At 37.9% G+C, this 24,279-nt stretch overlaps 1 protein-coding gene across 4 annotated transcripts in view; it reads left to right on the forward strand.

The window, feature by feature from the left end:
- The window catches only part of LOC122558567 (immunoglobulin lambda-1 light chain-like), a 30,463-nt gene extending 22,546 nt beyond the window's left edge, over positions 1–7,917 (forward strand). For all 4 annotated transcript variants that reach the window (XM_043707311.1, XM_043707307.1, XM_043707308.1 and 1 more), the window contains one exon: positions 6,014–7,917. In XM_043707311.1, the coding sequence (XP_043563246.1) occupies positions 6,014–6,216 (203 nt within the window). In that variant the 3' untranslated portion in view covers positions 6,217–7,917. The remainder of the gene's footprint in view (positions 1–6,013) is intronic.
- Positions 7,918–24,279: the final 16,362 nt, after the last annotated feature.

Consider the following 24,279-nt stretch of genomic DNA (forward strand, 5'->3'; position numbering starts at 1 on the left):
GAAAGGCAAATAGAATTTAGATCTTGTCACAAGTGGTGTGGAGTAGAAAAATAGGGCAGCCTTGATGTAGCAGTGCAGAGCACTAGTGAGACACTTGTACAATTTGGCTTCATTACTTCAGCTGGTTGTTGGAGTAGGATGTTCTGTGGGTAGTAAGAGTAATATCACTGTCAGCCATGTGCCCCCCACTACCCACAACCCCCCCCCCCCACTTCTCCCCAACCCCCCTGTTTATACATCAAATTCTGTAAACACACAATCAATCATGGACATCTCTACAGACAGCCCTAAGTCTTACCATGATTTCCGATGTTACCAGACATCTTGATCTGTAGTCCTTACAATGGATGCTGTATTTAACTAAATTCCAATATACTGATAACCACACTCATTCTCAGGTACTTCCCAGCTCTATCACATTAATTAACAATAACTTATCATGAAGGACCTTTTGGATTCTGCTATGCAATCTATTCTTTTTACTGCTGTCATTATAAAAGATACTAATTTCTACCAATTATAATGAAAATTATCATTGCAGTTTCAATATAAAGTTAGTTTTATATATAAAGTTACTTAGTTACACCTAATGTTGTTCTTTAACAAGACCAACAAATTGGGGACATCAAACCGACAGAACTTTTCTATTTTGCAGTTGCGAGTTGGTTCAAGGCAGAAGTTTCATTCTTGGGTGGGTCCCCAAGCCCTCTTCCCTCACCATCTTTATTTCAAATTCCTTTCACAAATGTTTCACCACCAACTAGCACATATTCAAACTCCACTGATAAGATGAAATTCATTTACTTTCACAGAATTCTGCATGCAAAGCTGTGAAGCTACAATTGTTCAGTTTCCATTTTATAACCTCTTTTGTTATCTGAGTTTGTTTGTTTATACCATTTGTTGCTCCATCTTCCCTGCTAATGAAGGAGCCTCTTTTTACTGCCTTTCTTTGGCTACTCAGAAGAATTCAATTAAATCTCTACATGGATGCTTGCAGGTTTACACTTCCAATTTCACACTACTCATATGTTTAATATGTAATGACAATTATCCAAACAGTCTAGATTATTTTGGGATTATGCTTTGTTTTTGATTCTTGCTAAACTACAAACTTCGGGCTGGTTGTTACTGGACATCTCTTACCTAGATTTTTCAAGGATGTTTTCATGTCAAAAATGCTTGTGTGCTTAGAACTGCCTGTTTACAGAAATCTAATTAAATCCTCCAATGTCTGATGTAGTAAAACTAAAACCACTACAATTATTGTACGAATATATATGTGTCAATGTACTTTGTGTAATTTACAACTACCTGAACAACTTTTAACTCTTTGGGTTCAGTTACCCTCTTCTACTCTATGTTAAGTGGAACTTTTATATCAGTTTGCTAAAAAGGTTTTCATCTGTACCTCTCTCAGGGATGCCAGACTGATGATATTTCCCTGTCTTCTCTCACTGAGGTATTTCCTTATCTTATCCAATGGCCCTGTATGGAAGCCACAAGTCTCGCTGTAAATATCTGCAGTGTGCAACTGTCAACCACTTTTGGCCATCTTGTATTAGTTAAAACGCCCTAGGCTGCCATCTTGTTAACTTTAATTATGAACAGCCGCAACACAGGATATATTTGCAATAGATGAAGTAGAGAGAATATTTTTGTGCTTTAATCTTGGTATTGAAGTGTTGTTTTATGATAGAATGTTGAACAGGTTGAACCTTCGTCACTGGATTTTAGAAGAATGAAATTTTAGAAGAATGAAATGTTAATAAATCATGCACGATTCTGAGGGAAGCTTACAAAGTAGATGTTGAAAGGATATTACCCCACAGGAGAATCAAGAACAAGGGATGCAGTTTTATGAGTAATGGATCTCCCACTTCAGATGGAGATTAAGTAAGTTTTGATTATCTGTCAGACGGTTGTCTAATCTTTGGAATTCTTTGCTTAGGGAGTTGTGGAAGTTGGATCATTGATTTTTAAGATTGAGGGAGACAGATGTTTGATCTATGAGGCAGTCAAAGGTTAGTGTCCATGGTCGTCAGGAGTGTGGAGGATAATGATTTGTAATCAAGAAATGTAGTTCAAAATCTTAGTCAGATTAACCTTGATTTTTCTGAATGGTGCAACAGGCTTGAGATACTGAACATTGTTGTAATGAAGGGGTGGGTGTTTGTATCCCCACCATCTGTCTGCAACCTCATGCTACACCTAGGGTTCCCTTTCCAGTTATTTTTCAAACAGTTTTTAATCCTTTTGCTCAAAGTCTTACCAAAGAATTCTAAGTGTTTGAAACTGCTTTTGAACTTTTTAAAATATTTGTTGCCGATAGTGACATTGTCCTTAATTCTTTTTTTCCGTCTAAGTTACATATATTTTCCTCTCCCACCATTACCAGCCTTTTCCACCTGTTTGACTCCACAATTTCTTGTAAATAATTATGCAGATGAATTCATGACAGGACTTCCAGTGCAATTTAAAAAATTGGTTCTTCATTCTTCAGAAAACTGGTTTACTTATGTTGCTTGCAATTAAACCAACTCTAGCCTCTTGTTTGTTGATTCAACCTTCAAGCACTGAATTACTGTATTCATCTTCATTATTCACTGAATCTTTAAGACTTCAGCACAAAATGTTGCATTCAAGAAGGTTACATCCAATTTCAGACTGAATATGTATGCTATCTTGAGCAATTCCTTATTGTAAATATTATCTTGGATTCAATCCTGTTGCTATTTTAAAATAGGCTCCTTTCAGTCTAAGCATACAGTTCTATCTCTTAGGGTATTGTTTTCTCCCTCTTGTCTCCAACCGTTTTCTATCTTTACTGATTTGACTGTCCTTATAAGGTACTCCAGTAGTTATTTACCTACTGAATTTGCATCTATGTTTTACCTAATTTCCAGATAAGTGAACATTCACACTAAAACCCCTTCGTTAAACATCATTTTGTTGAAATACACACTCGAAACATTTCCTTAGTTGTTAACTGATTCATTCTAATAACTGAAACTGGTGGAACTCACTACCTCTGATTAGTCTTTGCTTCCTCTTAAAAAACAGAAGCACTTGACAGTCAAGCTTCACATTGACTAATTGCTACTTCCTTAAACTGGATTGATTCACTTTTACTGACCCCAACATTAGTTGTATCCTACACCAAGTCTTAATGTGTAAGTTTCTTTCACCAATTTATAAAGTGTTCTGTCTTCGGTCACAATATAATTCTTAAATTCTATTTTGCATTCCTTCAGTTTATGAAATAAAAATCCTATGAGTGAGTAAAATTGGAAACTGTATGCCATAGGTTTGTTTGAAATTACAGATGATTTATTTCAGCTGTTAATTCATTTTTCAGTCAAAATCTGTTGAATCAAAAATATCCATTGCTCCATTTAACATTGGCTCATAGCTCAAAATGTCTCAATTAATCATAGATTAATTAATTATAATTAATCTAGTCTGATTTTTAGTTTTAGTCTAGTGCAGAGGACTGTTTAGAGTTGGTCATTAAGTATATTCAAGGGAATGAGAGACAGATTTTAAATCAATGAGGGAATCAAAGGTTTGAGTGATGACATTAGCTGGCAAACTCCAAAAGAACCTGCAAACACAGGGAGACCATGTGTAGATGATCACGCAAAGGTACCCTTCATCTCCCACATATGGCATGAGCAAATCTGCATTGTGCATCGACAGTCCTTCTAATTGATGGCTGCATTTTGAATAATGTCCTGAAGTGTTGGTTGTGGCCATGCATTCTGAACCATGGAACACATTACATCAGCCCGCTCACTAAGTTCTGTTTACTATCTGGCATTTCTGGAGACCCTTGAATGGATAGCCAAGCCAGATATCACTATACAGGTTTGTCCCATTATGTAATAATAGCAGCTGTATGGGGAACTTTAAGGATATTGGCCACCATGTCCTTGATTCATGTTTGGAGAAATTTTAATGCTTAAAAGATACTTTAGTAGCGTAGATGAGGTTTTTAAATAATTGGTTCTTTTCATGTAGATGTTAGCTTTTTATTTTTTCATGGATGTAACATGACTAATAAGGCCAGCATTTGAGGCCCGTCCCTTTTTGCTCATGATAAACTGGTAGCATACTACATTTTTGAACTGCTGCAGTCTATTATATATAGGCATACTACTGCTTTTTAGAACGGAGTTCCAGGATCTTGATCTAGTAACAGTGAAGGAACAATGATATAATTCCAAGACAGGATGTTGTGGAGGGATACTTCCAGGTAATGTTCTTAAAGATATTTTACCTTGTCCTTATTGATTGTAAAAGTTGCAGGTTTGGATGGTGCTGTTGAGTTGCTGAACGTATCTTCATATTGTACACACTGCTGTTTCCAGTTTATGGTGCACACATTATTGATGATACGGGGAGTGAAGGTTCAGTTTGGTGACTGGGCTAATGAACTGGCTTATTTGTCCTGGATTGTGGTACGTTTCATGAGTGACAATGTGGCAACCCACATTCAAATAAGTAGATAATATTCTATCACTTTCCTGAATTGTGATACACAGGCAGTGAGACAGGCTTTGGGGAGTTAGGAGAGGAGCTCCTTCCTGCAGACTTCTAAGCCTCTGACCTGCTCTTCTAACTACAGTATTTACATGAATGGTGCAACTCAATTTCTGGTCAATATTAACTTTTAGATTGTTGGTAGCAGGACATTATCTAATGCTAATGCCTTTGTATTTCAAAGGGGGATGGTTAGATGCTGTCTTATTGAAAATGATCAGAAGTCACACAACATCACATTATAGTCCAACAGATTAATTTGAAATTACAAGTTTTCACAGTGCTGCTTCTTTGTCAGGTGGAGACTTCACTTTATGAAGGGGCAGCACTCCAAAAGCTTGTGATTTCAAATAAACCTGTTGTATCATAACTGGTGTCTTGTGATTACTGACCTTGTCCATTCCAGTCCAACACTGGCACCTCTACATTATTGGAGATAGTCATTGATTGGCATTTGTGTAATCTGACTATTACTTGCCACTTACTAGTCCAAGTCTGAATGTTACATCTGTTAAAATGGAAATGTTCCTTCCTTCGGCAGATTAAACATATTGCTATATGGTTTGTAGGTTAATGTATGCATTCATAACTATGCATAAAAACAAAATGCTGTTGAAACTCAGCAGGTCTGACAGCTTCTGTGGGGAGAGAAAAAGTTAAATGCTTTAATCCCAGTATGACTCTTCAGAAGTTCTGATGCCAGTCATGTCAGACTTAAAACATTAACTCTGTTTTTCTCTCCACAGATGCTACCAGATCTTTTGAGTTTCTTCAGCACATTTTGTTTACACTTCAGGTTTACCAGCGTCCATAGTGTTTTGCTTTTGTTTGAAGCTATGCATTGGCTACATTTTCTGTTTTGTAATATGCCAAGTATAAGCATCTCTTCTCTTGAAATTGTGTTTTGGGATCTTTTACATGCATATTACAGAGTAGATAGAGCTTTTGTTTTTAAACACATGACCCAATGATGGTACACAAGACATTGCAGCACTTGCTCACAATAACATTTCAGTCTTGATTAGCACCCAGAATCTTTCTAATTAACGGTGATACAACATGTAAAAAGAAATTTGTTATAAAGTCATAATTACGGGAATTACCCTTTGCCGTGAAAGATAATGCTGCAGTATATCAAAATGAAGTAATGTTGCAGAAGATTAATCAATTACCATCTTATTGCTGGTTCAATAGGCAAATGTGTTGGCAAATTGACTGTGTGTAAGCTACCAATGGTGACAGCATTCCCAAAAGTAATTCATAGGATGTGGAGTATTTTGGAATATTGTGAAAGTTACTGTATAACTATGATGACTTATTTTTAGAAAATGGGTCCATTCATTAATTTGACAAAACAAACATCACATCTTGGCCAACATTGTCCAATACCATCCCAGGTAATAAAGTTTTCAGCACATCAAATGTGTTCCACTAATAAAGCTCTATTTATTTAATATTGTTTTTCTTACAGCTCCTAAAGACAATATGCGAACAAGGCAATGTGTTCGATGCTCTGAGCCAATACCAATGAATCCCAAAGGCAAAGAACAAGGATTAAGAAAAAGTAATACTCCAATGCCAGCTGTGAACCCAAGTGCAGGACCAAATATTAATGAAATTGCACCAAAAAGCAAGAAGCACCGTAAGAAGGAGAGGGATCCTAAGTGTCCTTGATGATTGGAGAAGTAATGCGAACTATATTTTATAACAACTGTAGGTTCTCTTTGGAGAACACCTATATTATTTTGGGCAGCATATGTTCACAAGTGAGTTTATGAGATAATCCAGAGAGTTGCAAAGTTATAAAATTACTGTTTTTAACTGTATTTGTTAACTCACTAAACATTACTTTTCTTCAATGAATTAATCTCTACAAATTGATAATACCCTTATCTCTGATCAGTTTTGATAATTAGGCAAACATCTTGATTGAGTGTTCACATTTTTCTGTAATGATTGTTAGTGTATTAATTTTTGAAAACAAAAACCCATGCATGGGAAAGTACAATGAACACAAATCTAACTTAATGCCTGTTCTTCAGCCAGACTCATTCTGTGTATTTTCTGTGTCCGTTCACCAAGAGGTTCGAGAATAAATGCCTCATCCATATCTAGGATACAGAGTTTGAATCCACCATTCATAGACAGTATATGCAATTTCAGTCTTTAATCATTTCTCCTTCTGTGGAATTCAACCACATATTCACCCCCACTTTGGGTAATTTGGGAATTATGTGATAACCTAAAATGGGTGGGAGGAAATTGACAGTCCATTTTGCACGTCTGAATTTGTATTTACCCAGACTGTAGAAAATACAAGCAAGAGCTCCTACAGATGTTGATAAAGGAAAGGAAAGTCAGTGAAGCATATGTCCTCCAGAGAATGAGAATTGGGAGTTAAAAGTTGATAATAAAGAAATGGCAATCAAAATTAACAAATACCTTACTTCTAACTTCACAATAGAGGATGTAGAAAGTATTGCAGTAATGGCTCTTCATCAGAAGGTGAAGAGAAGAGGGGAACTTGGTAAAATTACAATCACAGAGGAAGCAGTGCAGAAAAAAAACTGTTAGAGCTGTTGGTTCATAAGGCCTTGAATTTCACCCTAGCGTATGAAAAGCAGCAGCTAATGTGGAAATTGGCATGATTGTGTGATTTTTTTAGAATTCTCAAGATTCTGGAAAATTTCATCAGATTGGAAAGTAGCAAACAAAGCTTCTATCCTCAAGAAGGGAGAGAGGCAGAGAACTCAAAACTGTAGGCCAGGCAGCTTGACATCCATCATGGGGGCATGTGTTAAGTGTACTTCATCAAAGATATAATAGCTTGGAATTTAGGAAAACACAGGATATTGTGTAAAATGTGATTATGTTTAATTAAGTTATTGTAGTTCTTTGAACAAGCAACATTACTGTGGATAAAAAAAATCTACCTACTGATGTTCTGTAGTTTGATTTCCAGAAGAAGTTTGACAATGTGCCACATAAAAAGATTGTTGTGTAAAGTAGGAATAAATTGTATAGTGATTACATCTGTGATGAAGTTGAAGGTGTGTACTATACCTTGAACAGTGAGTGAATGCAATTCTGAACTGAGACCTGACGAGTACTGATGATGGAAAATTTAATATATGTAACATTTGGCTGTGAAATGGATACTTGAGCTTGTTGCTGTTTTGACAAAAAATTGAATTTAACCAAACAGCTTAAATTATGCTCATGATACTAAAACCAATTGAGTTTGAATTTATTGTTTTGCTAACATCAAACCATGATACAATCCAATGTTAGGGGTATAACAAAAGCAGGAGGAGAATGTGAGGACTGAAGAAGGGTTTATGCCCGAAACGTCAATTCTCCTGTTTCTTGGATGCTGCCTGACCTGCTGCGCTTTTCCAGCAACACATTTTCAGGTATAACAAAAGCAGGCAGTTTGAAAATCAGACAGAGTAACTGCCATTGAGAGAGAGGGAGAGAGAGAGAGAGAGACCCAAAAGACTGAAACACTCTTTACCAAAGTTACATTTCACATGAAACATCTTCACAGTAAAACGAAAGAAGCTGACCCAGAGAGATATTCAGCCGGAAGAAGACAGACACTTTGGATGACAGCTGCAGTATGGTTTTGAAATTAAGTCGATGTAATTTTAACATGTTTGCATTAGAACAGTATATTGTTGTAGAGTTGGAGGTAGATAATAAACAGTTAAGAGAAAGGGGACGAAGAATTGTGAATAGTTATTGATTAATGTTCACTTTTAGAGTTAAAGAATGAGTTTTCTGACTCGTATTTTAACAGATTACGAGGTGAGGTGAGATTTTTCTAGGTGTTTGGTTTAATTAATAAAAGGGTTCACCACCATGCCATAACACATAGATGGCTAACATGGATAGAAGATTAGCTGGCTGGCAAGTGGAAAGTAGGGAATGCTTTCATGCATCTTTTTCTGAATAGTTGGATGTGATGTTTGGGGTTCTGTAGCAGTTTATGCTGGTACTTCCTCTTTTTATAGTTCATATCAATGACTTGGATGAGGGAAGGGAAGGTCTTCTAGTTATGTTTGCATGTTACATAAAGATAGTCAGAAAAGTATGTCATGAAGAAGATATAAGGAACTTTCAATCAGGTATTCGTGGATTGATTGAGTGGCCAACAATCTGACAGAAGAAATATAATGTGGAAAAATGTGAAGTTGTTCACTTTGGTAGGTAGAATAAAAAAAAAGCTGAGTACTATTTAAATGGAGAATGACTGGTGAATTCCAAGGTGGGGAGGGATCTCGGTGCTCTAATACCAGTCAAAAATGTTAGTGCACAGGTATAGCAGGTAATTAAGCCAATGGAATGCTATCCTTAAAAATATAACTCCTAAAATAAGAATTTATGCTTCAGTTACACAGGGCATTTGTGAGACCACGTTTTAAACACAATAGGTAGTTTTGATCTCTTTATATAAGGATGTAGGGGTGTAAAAATATAAATGCACTTGAAGTGGTTCAGAGGAGATTCACTAGATTGATGCCTTCAATGACCATGTTGTCTTTTGAGGTTATGTTGGGCAGGCTGGGCTTGTATCCACAGGACTTCGGAAGAGTGAGGCTCACTTGATTGAAGATCATTTATTTTTCTTTGGGCGGCGGGGGTTTGGTTCTGCAACTTTTATAATCTTGGCCTCAAAAAGTAATTAAAGCAGGGCCATTGGGTATTTTTAAGGTGGAGTTAGGTAGATTGTTGGATTAGTGGTGCTGGAAGAGCACAGCAATTCAGGTGCTGCCTGAATTGCTGTGTTCTTCCAGCACCACTAATCCAGAATCTGGTTTCCAGCATCTGCAGTCATTGTTTTTACCTCTTAGGTAGATTGTTGTTAGCCAAAGAAATCCAATACTGTTGAGGATAAACGGGAGTATAGAATTTGAAACAAACAAACTGGCCGTTAACTTATTGAGTGGTGCAGCAGCTTTGAAGGGCTGAATAGGCTTCTCCTACAATTTTGTGCATATATATGTTCTTAGTTTCACCCATTTGGAGTTTTATTTGCTCTTTCACATGCAGTGCTCAGAATTCAACTGGTTATTAGATACTAGGTATTCAGTGCCATGGCCGTGTACACTTTGTAGAGTTTCAGTTTCCATTTTATATTCAATAGAATAATTATTTTACCTTATTAGTACCATGTGCACAGAATTCTAATACCCATTCACATCACTGTCCAGAATTCTTTACTTTTTATTTTCAGCGAGCAGGATCTAGTGCTCAATTTTTATCCCATTCAACTATTAATTTGTCACCAAATATACACATTTTATTGCGTTCTAAACACTCGTGGTTCAAAACCTTACATTTTTATGTTAAATCACATTATACAATTATACTAACTTAAAAATTGTAATCATTGTCAGGGATAACATACTAAGTAATGTTTATAATTATAAAGAGCACAGATGAAAAAGACTCTTTTACAATCTGTTCACCTTAGCAAAGGGTCAACATGCAGACTGCGCGAATTTAACCTCGTAGAAGAACTGGAAAGGAAATAAGAAAACGGTTTCACCCAGAGGATGGTAGGAATCTGGAAGTCACTGTCTGTAATTTGAGACAGCAAATTATACATTTGAAAACTATTTTCAAATATTGTGACACATCAGGGAGGGAGAGAGTTACCTGTACGTTGTGTTTCAGGAGACAGTTACACCACTTAGACTAACTTACTAACTCACATTTGGCCAGTGGTCAGGGACAGGAGTGTGTAGCTGTGAGTGAGGCAGGTAGAGGGATCCAGGAGGTAGAGTTGCAGGAGCCTCAGCCCCTGTCCTTGTCTGACAGGTTCAAGAATCTTGCTCCCTGTATGGACAGGATTGGAGACGGGAGGAAGGATGAGCTAACTGACAGCAGCATCATGGTTCAGGGAGCTATTCAGGTGGGGGGATAGAAGAGAAATGTTGTAATTGGAGATAGTATAGTTAGGGCATTGGATACTGTTCTCTGTGACCAGGATCGAGAGTCTCAAAATTTGTGTTGCCTACCTGGTGCTTGGGTTTGAGATATCTAATCTGGGCTGCAGATTCAGGCTCATGTACCACATAGATACCAAAGACTAGTTAAAACTAGGGCAGACATTCTGCTAAGGTACTATGAACAGCTGGGAGCTAAATTAAAAAGCAGAACCAAAAAGGCAATGATCTCTGGATTACCATCTGAGCCGGTAATTGGCACAATGTCAATAGGATTATGCAGGTAAATGTATGGCTCAAATATTGGTGTGGGAGAAATGGGTTTGAATTCATGTGCATTAGCTCCAGTACTGGGGAAGAAGGGACCTGTTCCGATGGGACGGTCTTCATCTGAATTGTGCTGGGACCAGAGTCATAGTGAATTGCATAATGAGGTCTGTAGACAGGGCTTTAAACTAAATGAGGTGGGGAGGGAGAGAATTCAGTTATCAGGGCAATTAGAAACCCAATTTAAGTGCAGGTTAGTGATGTGGCAAATGTTATCAGACAATAAAGGTGAGGGATGGAACAGGTGAATATTTATATGCACCAAGGAATTATATAAAAGTACGGAAATTTAACTGTGGAACAAATTTTAAAGCTTTATATATAAATGCACAAAGCATTCAAAACAAGATTATTGATTTAATTGCACAAATACAAACAAACGGGGATGATTTGTTAATGATTACCGAGACATAGTTACAAGGAGACCAAATCTGGGAATTGAATATCAAGGGGTACTCAGCACTTCAGAAAGATAGATTCAAAGGGAAAGGAGGAGGTGTAACCTTGCTGGTGAAGGAATGGATCAATGCTCATGCTGACATAAGAATGGGAGATCACAATATAGATTTAGTCTGGGTAGAAACAAAAAATAGCAAAGGGAAGAAGTATTTGGTAGGAGTAATCCAAAGGTCCCCAAACAGTGGTTCTGCAGTGGGGCACAGTATAAACCATGAAATATGAGAGGATTGCAAGAAAGGTATGACAATAATCATGGGTGATTTTAACATGCACATAGATTGGAAGAATCAAATTGGCAACAGTAGCCTAGGGGCAGAGTTCATTGAATGTATTAGAGATTGTTTCTTGGAACAGCATGTTCTTCTTAGATTTCCTACAGTGTGGAAACAGGCCCTTCAGCCCAACAAGTCCATACCGACCCTCCGAAGAGCAACCCACCCAGACCCATTCCCATTCCCTTACATTTACCCCTGCACCTAACATTACAGGCAATTTGGCATGGTCAATTCACCAAACCTGCACATCTTTGGATGATTCCCAGAGGAAACCCACACAGGCACAGGGAGAATGTGCAAACACCACACAGACAGCTGCCCGAGGCGGGAATTGAACCTGGGTCCCTGGAGCTGTGAGGCAGCAGTGTTAACCACTGAGCCACTGTGCTGCCCCAATCAGGGAGAAGGCTACTCTGGATGTGGTATTGTGTAATGAGGAGGCATTATTGATGGCATCACAGTTGAGGATCCTCTTGGGAGTAGTGACCATCGATTGAAGGGATATGGAGAGAAGGCAGCAAAATGGGGGTGAGGAACATATCAGCTATGATTGAATCACAGAGCAGACTTGATGGGCTGAATGGCCTAATTCTTCTCCTATATTTTATGATCTTATGAACTTATTTGGACACCTCCTATAAGAGGTGTGACCTGTAAGCCTAGGGAACATGTACAGGAAGATGGGATGAGGCTGAATGGCTTCTCATGATTGGCACAGTCAAGATAGGTCAAATGTTCTTCTGTGTCATAAATGTTCTATGATGCTATGTATATTATTTTCATTTTCTGGTACTTGTATCATTAGTAAGTTATTTATACTGCTTTCTTGTACCAAACATCATTTGTTATCATCAGTTGTATTCCAATTACATTCTTTGTTTGATACTGTTATGGTAATTGAATTAAAATATAATAAAGATATAATCAACTTTATTTTTATTTGTGAATTCTTATACCATATTTCATCACTTACACATTTTTAAAACAACATGTTGGAGAAACTCAGCAGGTCTAGTAATCATCTGTGAGGCAAAACAGAGTTAACATTTCAACCTCAGTGTAATTTTTGTTAAGAAGAACGGTCATTTAGGACTCAGTGTTAACTCTGCTTCTCTCCACACACACATGCTGCTGAACCTGCTGAATTTCTCCAGCACTTTGTTTGTATTTTGGATTCGCAATATTTGAAATGATTTGCTTTTACTTACAAGAATTCACACCAAGTTTTTTGTTTGCAGTAAGTAGTCCCTCAGAAGCTTTCACTATTTCTGATTTTGGGATGTTGACCCAAGATTAAAGACCAATGAGCAATTTATCAACCTATAATTTATGCAAAAAAAAGAAAGCTACTGTCATCTGTGAAACATGCATCATAAAAGCCTACTTTCAATGCAAGTTTTTAATCCATTACTATTTGTTCCAACTCATTCCACACAAACGAAAGTATGCATTGGATTACAGTGATCACTCTCTTACCTAAGTGGTGAAATTTTCCTCTCGGAGCCTATCATTTCAAGAGTGGCATCAAGGCAGATGTAAATAGCTGTGCACTTTCTCAAATTTGATCAACCTACTGCAATTAGCAGCAGAATCCCACCTTTTTGTCATTTGGAGACAGAACATGCCCCGTCAAATTTGATGTGATTATAGATCATAGAGCTGAAATCTGTTTTTGAATCTGCAAGTTTCCTTTTCTACCGAGGTCCCATCTCACTGTCTGATTTCAAAATGTTGATATATTGTTACATGCAAAGACCATAGGGCAGGATTTTTGGGATGGTCGCAATTTTCATGACTTGCCTCCTGAAGTGTCTGCAGGGAATGCATTTGCTGAAATGGGCTGCCCTACAGACATTTATTGCTCCAAAGAGCTTTAATTCATTGGTGAGGAATTTCCACACCTCACTTGCAAAGAATTCTGTGACTGCCAACACTACAGATCCAGCAACGCCGTCAGAAGTAGTGGCCAGGACTGGGACTACAAGTGAGACCAGATAAATGTGAGTGGTGTTATGGTAACCAACTCTTATGAAAGAAAGTAAAGCACTGTTTGACCATGGGCATGGGATTGGGAATTTCTGGTAACTGTGAGAGCACTGTGGGTGGGGTTTCTATGGTGAGTGTAAATAGAAGAAACAAAGATAAGAGGAGAATCACAGAGACAGACTCCCACCGACTGCCATGAAATAAATGGGAAGAAGCCATTTGTGAGGAATGTGAAATCAAGGATACTTCCTTAAAACCCAGGATGTTGGTCACCTAGATTTACTTAGGGTTGGAGAGAGATGGTTGCAGGTCTTGATGGAGAAATGTGGGGATTTGGAAGAAACAGCCACACTGGATGTACCTTGTTTCGGAGGTGAACACCTACCGTGGAAAAGGGGCCGTTGAGGGAGACATGTCTCATCTGAGAACTGAACAGAATGACTTGGTGTGCATTCCCATCCCCTCAAACGCCACCTGCCAGTCTCAAAATTGAGGTTAGGGAGAAACGGCCTGAAGTGGTCATCGATTGACAACTTAAGGGCCTCAATTGTGGAAAGGGCAGGTAGACTAGCGTAGGCCTCACCCATCTCTAATATTATTGACAGAGTGTGGTGAGCTATCCATGGAATTCTAGGTGCACTCCAGCCCGCAAACCCACTGAGGGGGAGCTGTAAACTTGGACCGATGGTTTCTCTTCAACTGACTTCTTGAAAGTTCTCAGTTGTTACTTGCACATGTTCCAAATTCTAACATTAATGCTACTTGTGTTTGTGTAAAAGTTCTTTGTAAATGAGTGAATATAAGGAGTTTGCAAATGGATTAACATCCTTTCTATTTTCATTTCGAAGTTTCTTAAACTTGCAAAATAATTCCTATGTTGATCTGAGAATCCCAATAATAATTTTAAGATGCCATTGAATGAACATTGTTGGCTACATTCCATATGTTAATAATATCCATGAACAGCTTTTAATCAATTGTTGGATGTCACTGAATATGTGGTGAAAGAAACTTTGAATCCTTTGTTTTTGTGAAGCTGTGAAGAGTGATTCTGCCCTTCCTGTGTCTAAAGTCACTTGGATGGCTAAGTGTATACCATTAGCTGGTGCCCAGCAGTTGTTCCACCTCTTCCTATGCTGCAAATGCTCAACACAGGAACCAATGTATTTTCTACCCTTGTGTAACTGGTGAGCAATACCATTTGTATCCCTTCATTGTCATCTAACTAAAGGTCTAGGCCTAAAGATCTTTGCTTTTATTTTGAGTGAAAGTTGAAGATTGTCCCTATTGTATTTCTGGTGGCTAGTTTTCTCACTTCAACAGCCTGCCAACTGCTGATGTTATTTCTATTTTACACTGATTATTTGCAATCCCATGCCAGGTTTCCCAATCATAGGTTGGGAAAACTTTAATCAATATCAATCTCAGGTATCCCAGGATATTGTCAAGTTTTTGAGCAGCATAAATCATTAAAGTAATGGCATGCATGCTTGAAAATATACATTGGACTTAAATTGTGCAAACAACAATTGGCTGAACTTGGCTGAGAACCAGCAGGCCAAACCAGTTCGCTGAAGTGATCTGCCCTTCAACCACTTTTAATGTAATACACACTTTTGAGAAGAATATCCACTTTGGCAATCTCAATTGACACCGGGTGACTGGCATTATGAAGCCCAACTGCTCAAGTGATTGCGTGGATTCTGGCAACGAACTCTTGCATTGCTTTGCAAGCCAGCAAACATCAAGATATAGGTTTGTGCCCTGCATTGGCATTCCTTAAGTAACTAGAGAACTAAATTGTAGATAAGGTATTTTCGAAAGTCTTCTGCTTTTATAATGTGTGTGGACTAATCCAGAATTATTTTGGATGTGTTGTGAGTTCTTAGATTGCCAGTGAGTGTTCTTTCATCGCCGTTGGTTAGAGGAGGAATAATAAGTGAACATTTTACATGAGATCGGTCAACAGCTGTGAAAGTGCTTCTGTGTCTGCATCATTACAAGGCAATAGATCCAGTTTTACTTGATGCCCTCTATCATGTTCAGAGCAGACTTTGCCATGCTCCTTCCAGTGCCTGGAACTGGCAGGCCAGCCAATGCAAAAAGCATATGTCTCCATTCGCACTCCAATCCTTAAAGGTGGTATGGAGTCTTCTATATCAGAAATCATCTCCAGTGAGCTGGCAAATAAATCATCCTTCACCTAACCTGGCTGCAATTCATCCCCATCCATGGTCAGATGATTCAGCATAAGCTGATATTCAATGCATACTTATCTTCAGGTTATGTGCAGTGTTAATAACTGTGCTCGTGGCTTTGACTGTCATCTCAAAGGATTGGGAATCTCATTAGTGCTGTGCTGTTCCTCTCTTTCTATTTGGGCTCTGTGAGTGTGTAGGTGGCAGCCCTTGGGTACCTGAAAGCAATAATTGAGAGAAGGAAAGTTGTTGTGAAGGAAGGGTAGTAGAGTGGGAAGCAATAGTCACTCAATTGGTAGTTTGCTTATCATATTAGTTAGCAGGATATGGACGTCTGCGCATTGGTAACAGGAGTAAGGCAGAAACATACAATCATCCTTAATATTCTCAGAATTCTAGATGATGGGTCACCATAACAGCCTGGTGTTGCGTGCTTTTTAACATTGTATACCCCAGTCCAACACCAGTTGATCACTTGATAATATACTTTGGACCTAAACTGTGCGAACAACAATTGGCTGAAGTTGGCTGAGAACAAGTAGACCAAAGCCAGTTTGCTGAAGTGATCTGCACTTCAAGCCACTTTTGATGTGATACACACTTTTGAAAAAGATATCCACTTTGACGATCTCAGGTGACACTGGATGGCTGGCCCAACTGCTCAAGTGAATCGCATGGGTTCAGGCAATGAACTCTTGCATTTCTTTGCAAGCTCACAAATGTCAAGATATAGGAATGTGCTTTGCATTGGCATTACTTAAGTAACTAGTGAACTAAATTGTGGCTAAGGTATTTTCGAAGGCCTTCTGCTATTATAACGTATGTGGACTAATCCAGAATTATTTTGGATGTGTTGTGAGTTCTTAGATTGCTGTTGGTTGGAGGAGGAATAATAAATGAACATTTTACATGAGATCGGTCAACAGCTGTGGAATTGCTTCTGTGTCTGCACCATTACAAGGTGACAGATCCAATTTTACATGATGTCTTCTATAATGTTCAAAGCGATTGTACAACACTGTGTAATGTGTATGCTCTGAACAAATGGCTGAGGGTATGCAAACATGGTGTGATGCTGGCAACATGAATAGCTGTATGATAATAGTGGTGTTTCTGAATATTAGGTATAAAACTGTGAATTTCAGGAAGTATAGCTGGTGAGTGATGAGGATGTGGTGACTGAGCACCTTGAATGACTGTTGCTGTTGTTAGTATGTGGATAGATATCATGTAAAAATGCATTCATTGACCTTTAGCATTTGTGTGAAGTCTTATGACATTGTGGTCTTATGACATCAGAAATTGCTCTTCCTGGCCACTTGCTCTCAGTCCGTTCTTAGGATGACTGTTGAGGGCCTGGTATCTTGTGACATCATGGTACTCTCCTCCTGCTTATCTCCACTACTAGAAATACATTCATCAATTTTGAATCCTACCTGTCTTGTTCCATTTTCGATCATTTGATTTAATCTACTGTTATTCAATGAAGTTGCCCTTTAAAAACAAAAATGCTTTCTGCACCGCATAACATCAGTACAATCCAGAGGCAACAAACAGTATTGGGAAGATCATTCAATCCCATGCTGTAAGCATAGTAATGAGAAGCTCCAAGGGAATGGGTGTGAGCAATCCTGAATCACATGACCTGCACTCACAGGTTTTGGAGAAGAAGATGTTTTAGCCATATATACATTATCATTTGGATATCAGGAGATCAAGATACCATAATCTTAGATGCAGCTCGATATATATGCATGTTATAATGCTCGTGAATTAAATCCTTTCTCAACATGCATACTAAACCATTTGCAATAACTGGGCTAAGAACTGGGCTAAGAACTCCTTTCCCACAAGGAACATCAAGATTCATTGAATGTCTCTTCCCTTCTTGACAGGGGAAGGTAGTATGTAAGAATAAGATTTTACACCATTAACTTAGCTAGCTGGGCATTGTTCTTAACTCAATGTTGGCATTGACACCAAATAGTATCTTCATCTTGGGTGCCATCATGTTCAATTCTGACCTTGTTTTCATTTAAACGTTTTAACTGAATGGAAAATATTTTGTTGTGTTGGATAGGTTCAAACATTTTGGTGCTGTAAATAAATGAAACCACTTGAATTCTTTCACTGCTTTTTTCTACATTTGGCAGAATAACAGATTGTGCAATTCTAATCAGTAGAGAGGTTGTGCAATTGAACAATTGTAGGTCAGCTATGAAGCTACTGTTTCCTGCCACTCTGCCCCAAAGATTGAGCGATATAAACTCAATAAAGTATGTTTCTAACCTAGAAGAGTGTGCAATAATACTTTGCTTATCATTTTAATGGAGACATTTGTTATGTCCTGGCTTAACTTGAGCACAATATGAATAATATTATCTGCTTCAAGATTATCAATCTAACTTGATTAATCAGACTATGTGTTATATGTAGTACAGGATACCCAAAGTGTGCACCCAATCTCATTGATGAACTCAAAAACACATCTGAACAACTGACAAAATAGTATCAGATATTTTGTAGTTATGTTCATTTTTAGATCCAAGTTTATACAGACACAAAATAAGCTACAATTGAATATCAAATTTTCAGCCATCCTTAAGACAATTTTCTACAGCTAAAATAAAAAAAACTCAATTCTCGAGTCTAAAATTAAACATTAGTTACTCTACGTGGAATGTGCCTTCACTTTCACTGAATTGGATTTCATTGTAATAATACTGAAGCTTGGATGAATTGATTAAATATTAGAGCCTAATAGCTACAAGTATATCTTAGTTTCTTTGAAATACAGACAAATTGTTTGAAGAATAACTCAGCCCCCGAAAAATCAAAGTACACATTTGTCAGAGGTATTACTACCATTTGTCATTGATAATCATTCCAGTTGGCACTTATGTCTTCCTTTCATTGTCGCAAACTGGACTATATTTTCCAAGATATTAGTTAACCAATTTCAATGTATTATAAATTTACCACAGATACTAGTCTTACTTTTAAATGAAGATTAATAATGAAGTGAACAGAAGTGGTTCCTATTGTGGAGGAAATTGAACAACAGTTTCTGACCCTTACACATGCACAACTAAATGGAAATCCAGAAATTGCTGAAGCAAGCCCTTCCACAAACTGTGCCAGATTTCATTTGTGGCACAGATGGAATCAATTTATATTCTTGAATGTGCGCTTGCTCTCTAGAGAGCAGTCTAATCAAATCCATTTCTGCTGCTATATCTCTATTTGCTCTTATCAAATTTGTCATGTGGATTCTTCAATGCAGTTTGTTGAAGAGTCATGTTGTTACCTTCCTTGCTAATGCATGCTATAGATTTTGTATAGAAGCTGCTATGCTGGATCAGACAAATGTGAAAGCAACATACCCTCAAAAGCCAGCAAAATAATCTGTGTATAACATTAAGGATAGAAAATAGTGAGTACTTCTCCTTCCTTCTCCTTTCATAACAAATTCTGAATCATAAATGGAACCAGAGTGCATTGTTCCATTTCACTCTTAGAATACCTTTCCCATTTTCTCTCCTTTAAGAGTCAATATACCAAAGGATTTTTTTTTTCAGCATTGACCATTTTCAACTAGCTTTACTGGATGGTCAGTTTAAAATAATATAAACTGTGAATAGCAACGCACTGTTGAATTGCAGATGGAAAATCACTCTAATCTAGTTCTAACTTGACACAGATGGAATCATTTTCTGCTATGATTAATGTTTCGAAACATGTATTACATCAAAACCAAATTGTGCATTTCCCCCTTGTATCATTGCCCTAGATTTGGTGAGATGATAGTGCGATGTCTAAGTCCAAGAGCCATGAGGTCAGCTATAAAACCTACTATGCTTGTGATAAGTTCAGATATGCTAAAACTAAGCATTGAACTTGAGACTTCTTGTTCTGCATGATTTAATTTTTATGTTTGTTTATAAACTAAACCATGGAGGGGTGAATGAATAGAATCTGAGCTGATGCTAGTAACAGTGAAGCTAATGGATTGTCCAAATGCTCATATCTATTTTCAGCCAAGTATGACACAATCTCTATATTATTGTGGTTAGTTCATAACTGCACTCCAAAATAATGTGGCAAGTATTCAGTCATATCAATCCGCTACAACAAATTCCAATAGTTCAAAAAAAAAGCACACAATCATATTGTCAGAGTGATTTATGTGGAATACATTCTTGCTTTACTTGAGAAGTCTACCTCCAGGAATGCTTATGCTTGAAAGGTTTATGGTAAAACATATGTTTCAAGTAGAGGTTATAAACTAAACTTGCATTTTTTTAACTTCTCTTGGTGGAGGCTAGTATAATTGCAACATTTAAAAGGCATCTGGTACATGAATAGGAAGGGTTTGGAGGGATATGGCCAAGATGCTGGCAGGTGGAACTAGATTGGGCTGGTCGGCATGGACGAGTTGGACCGAAGGGTCTGTTTCCGTGCTGTTCATCGCAATGACTCTATAGTGACAAATGAGTTAACTGTCATAATATGTTTCCCATTACTGTTTTAAAATGCTGTCATTTGCCAAAAAAAGGAAGCAGCTGCAGTTTCAACTTGTGCGGTTTGAGTTATAGTTCAGAGGCCTTCTAACTTGTTTTTGCCTATTGTTTAGAGATATTTATCTTGTGCTTTTTAGCTTTAAGGAAATGGTCAAATATTGAGGTCACTTCGTTGCAACACAGGAAGCAAAATATGCACCCTTTTCCTTTCTTAGTGTCATGTTCCCTCAATATATTCATAACACACAGTTTAGTGTTGAACTTGAAATAAGGATGTCCAACCATTTGGAGCTGGAGACAAACTGTCTCTATCAAATGGAATAAAGTAAATCCTGATCACACAGAAAATTCAAGCCACACAGACAAAAGTTCTAAGATCACATTCATAGAAATCAGAACCTCCACCACACAGAAAGTCAAACTCCTAATTCAAACAAGACGCAATCTCATAAAGAAATCTCAATACAAAAATCTTTTTTAAAGTATCAGATCCAAAGCATTCAATCTTCCCTCACTTCTATGAACTTTAACATCAGCTTCAGCCATTGGTCCTTTATTTATTTTACTGGTTACATCCTCAAAATTTGTTTAGCAAGATTTGCCTTTTGTAAACTCATGCTGTCTTTCTCTAATCCTTAACAATTTCCAAATGTTCTGTTATCTCATCCTTTCTAATGAATTTGAGGATTTTTTTCCACTACTGATTTTAAGCTAATGGGTCTGTAAATCTCTTTTTTTCTCTCTCTTCTTCCTTTTTTAAATAGTGGGGTTACATTTCCAACTTCCAATTTGGAATTGTTCCACATCCGCAGAATTTTGGAAGATGTCTACCAATGCGTCCAATATTTCCAAGGCAACTTTCTTTCATACTCTGGTAATATATCAGGCCCTGGTAATTTGGAGAAAGTGAGGACTGCAGATGCTGGTGATCAGAGTCGAAAAATGTTGTACTGGAAAAGCCAGGGAGCAGGAGAGTCGAAGTTTCGAGCATAAGCTCTTCATCAGGCATCAACCCTTCATCAGGCTCTTCCTGATGAATGGCATACTTTCAAAACATCGACTCTCTTGCTCCTTGGATGCTGCCTGACCTGCTATACTTTTCCAGCACCACACCTTTCGGCCCTTGTAATTTGTCAGTGTTTAACCCCATTAATTTCCCCAGCACATTGTTTTACTCATGCTGAATTTCTTCAATTCTGCCCTCTCACTAAACCCTTGGTGACTTAAGAATTCTGGTGTGTTATTTGTGCTCTTTTTTGTGAAGACAGAACCAAAGTTCCATGGCATCACACCATCTCCCTGTTAATACATGCATCCCTGGAACATCTGGATAACAAGGATACCCATGTCAGACTCCTACTTATTGATTACAGTTCCTCCATCAACAATTTCAAACAAACTCATCTCCAAAATCCGGGAACTAGGTCTTTGCTTACCCCCTCTGTTACCAGATTCTTGACTTTCTCACCAAATGACATCAGTCAATAGGATAGTCCTCAACATTGGTACCTCAAAATGCTGCATACCCAGACTCTTCTATGCTCCTTATACACACACAACTGTGTGGCCAAATTCTGCACCAACCACACTTACAAGTTTACTAATGATACCACTGTTGTTGGTCAGATTTCAAACAACGACAAGACTGTTGAGGAGAAGTGTCAAAGAGGAGCCTCAAGTTCTGTGTTCAGTGGTCCAATTGATCATTATTTCAACTCGTTACCACATGTGCCAGAGGGGTCAGAGACTGCTTCAAATCTGGCTTTCACAATTCCAGATCAAGTCAGAGGAGAGGTCAATGATAATCTGACTTCTCCAGTGGGATACAACATGTTTAATCCATTTCATGTTACAATAATTACATGCAATATTCTCATTGTTCCTTCTCCTTTAATCTATACATCCAATCCTGTGAAATATCTGATCAATGGTCAATACCCAATGGACAACTCTAGGTTATCTGTGATCCAAGATGTTTACCAGACATTGTTATCACCAGGCCTTCAGATCTTACAAAATACCCCACGAATTCACCTTCCAAAGTTGATGGTTATACTCTTTTTCAGACATTTCCTAGACTTGCTTATTTCTAAGGAATGCTGAAATTCTGTTATTTGTTGGATTCATTGCTATCCCTATGAAAATCTGTTACTCATTTTATATTTCCAACTGTCCTAATCACAGGAGATACAAAAGGATATTAATTCCTACTAATTCCAATGAATTAATGTTCTAATATGAAGTTAGTTATATATAAAGTTGTATTGTCACATCTATTTTTAGAATTGTTTAACTAACAAGTTTTCAGCAGCTTTTGTCCCACCTGACCTTGGAAAGTTGGGTAAACACTGCCCTTCTATCTTGCAGATGCACTGTAACTCATTCTAGTCGCATGCAATCTTTTAAGGTGCAATTTATTGATTCTGTATGTTCTACACGAACTGTTTTGCATAATAAGACAACATCTATTCCATTATTAAGACAAACTCAATAACTTTTCACAGTTTAATTAACTTGTTCAAACTCATAGGTTTTTATAAGACATAATCTTGTCATTCTTTTGATTTATCATTTGTCTCTGTTATTGTGTGATTATGCTTTTTTTCTAATTCTTGATGAATTACAACTTTGGGCTGTCTATTCTCAGAAATCTCTTATCAGACAGATTCTTACACACACCTGCAGCTATTGTTTGTACAGAACTTCCTGCACATTCATTTGGATGATTCTTTATTTAAAATAGACCCTATTACCTTGGGTTCCCTCTTTCTCAAAGCTACCATTCTGCTTAACTTATGACCTCACCCTAATGCTGGGCCAGGCAATTATTTCTGTTATTGCAGCCATTTTTATGCCAATGAATGGCTATTTTGTGCTCCTCCTCACCACGGGCTGCCCCAGCAGAGACAAAGTACAGGAAGGAGATAGAATGCTCAACGGCATGGTGCAAAGACAACAATCTCCCACCAATGTCAGCAAAACAAAGGGCCTGGTTATTGACTTCAGGAAGTGGAATGGAGGCTACACTCCTGTCTGTGTCAATGGTGCTAAGGTGGAGATGATCGACAGCATCAAGTTCCTGGGAGTGACGATCACCAACAATCTGTCCTGGTCCACCCATGGTGACACTGTGGTCAAGAAAACACAGAATTGCCTCTACTTCCTCCAGGGGCTAAGAACATTTGGCATGTCCAAAAAACTCTTACTTTTTTTTAGGTGCACCATACAAAGTACCTAATAGTACCTGTTATCTGGATGATCACAGCATGGTATGGCAACTGCTCTTTGCAAGACCGATAGAAACTATGAGAAGTTGTGAACATAGCCCAGTCCATCATGCAAACCTGCCTCCCATCGAATGACTTCATCTATACTTGGTGCTGCACCAGGAAAGTAACCAACATAATCAAAAACTCCGCCTATTCTAGTTATACACTGTTCCACCCTCTTCCATCAAGCAGAAGATACAAAAGTTTATGTAAACTTTGTGTACATGTACAAACAGATTTACGAACAGCTTCTTCCCTGCTGTTATCAGACTTTTGAGTGGACTTCTTTAATGTTAACATTTATCTCTCTCTTTTCACCTTACTGGCAACTGTAATGTTGTGTCCTGCATTCTGTTCTGTAACCCTAATGCTCTTGTATAGTATGATGTGCCTGTAAAGTGCATAAACAACACTTATTCATTCAATAAGTAATGAATAATACTTATTCATTATTCAGTAATGAATAAAATCAAATCAAACCTTCAGATAAAACAAGGGCAAAGAAACCACTTCACTCATATCCCCTGCTTATATCCCCATCCTCATTCCCACTTCTTTGGCTGATATATCTCTGCCTCTTAAAGTTGAACAGCAGTTGGAGGAAGCAATGACTGTGATAATAACGCAAGAGTTTACTCAGCTTGGGGGACTTCAACATTGACCACCAAGGTTGACTCAGTGGCACCACTACTGCTTGGCTATCTCTGCCTCTTAAAGTTGAACAGCAGTTGGAGGAAGCAATGACTGTGATA

Source organism: Chiloscyllium plagiosum, chromosome 17 (assembly GCF_004010195.1).
Source record: "Chiloscyllium plagiosum isolate BGI_BamShark_2017 chromosome 17, ASM401019v2, whole genome shotgun sequence".
Lineage (NCBI taxonomy): Eukaryota > Metazoa > Chordata > Chondrichthyes > Orectolobiformes > Hemiscylliidae > Chiloscyllium > Chiloscyllium plagiosum.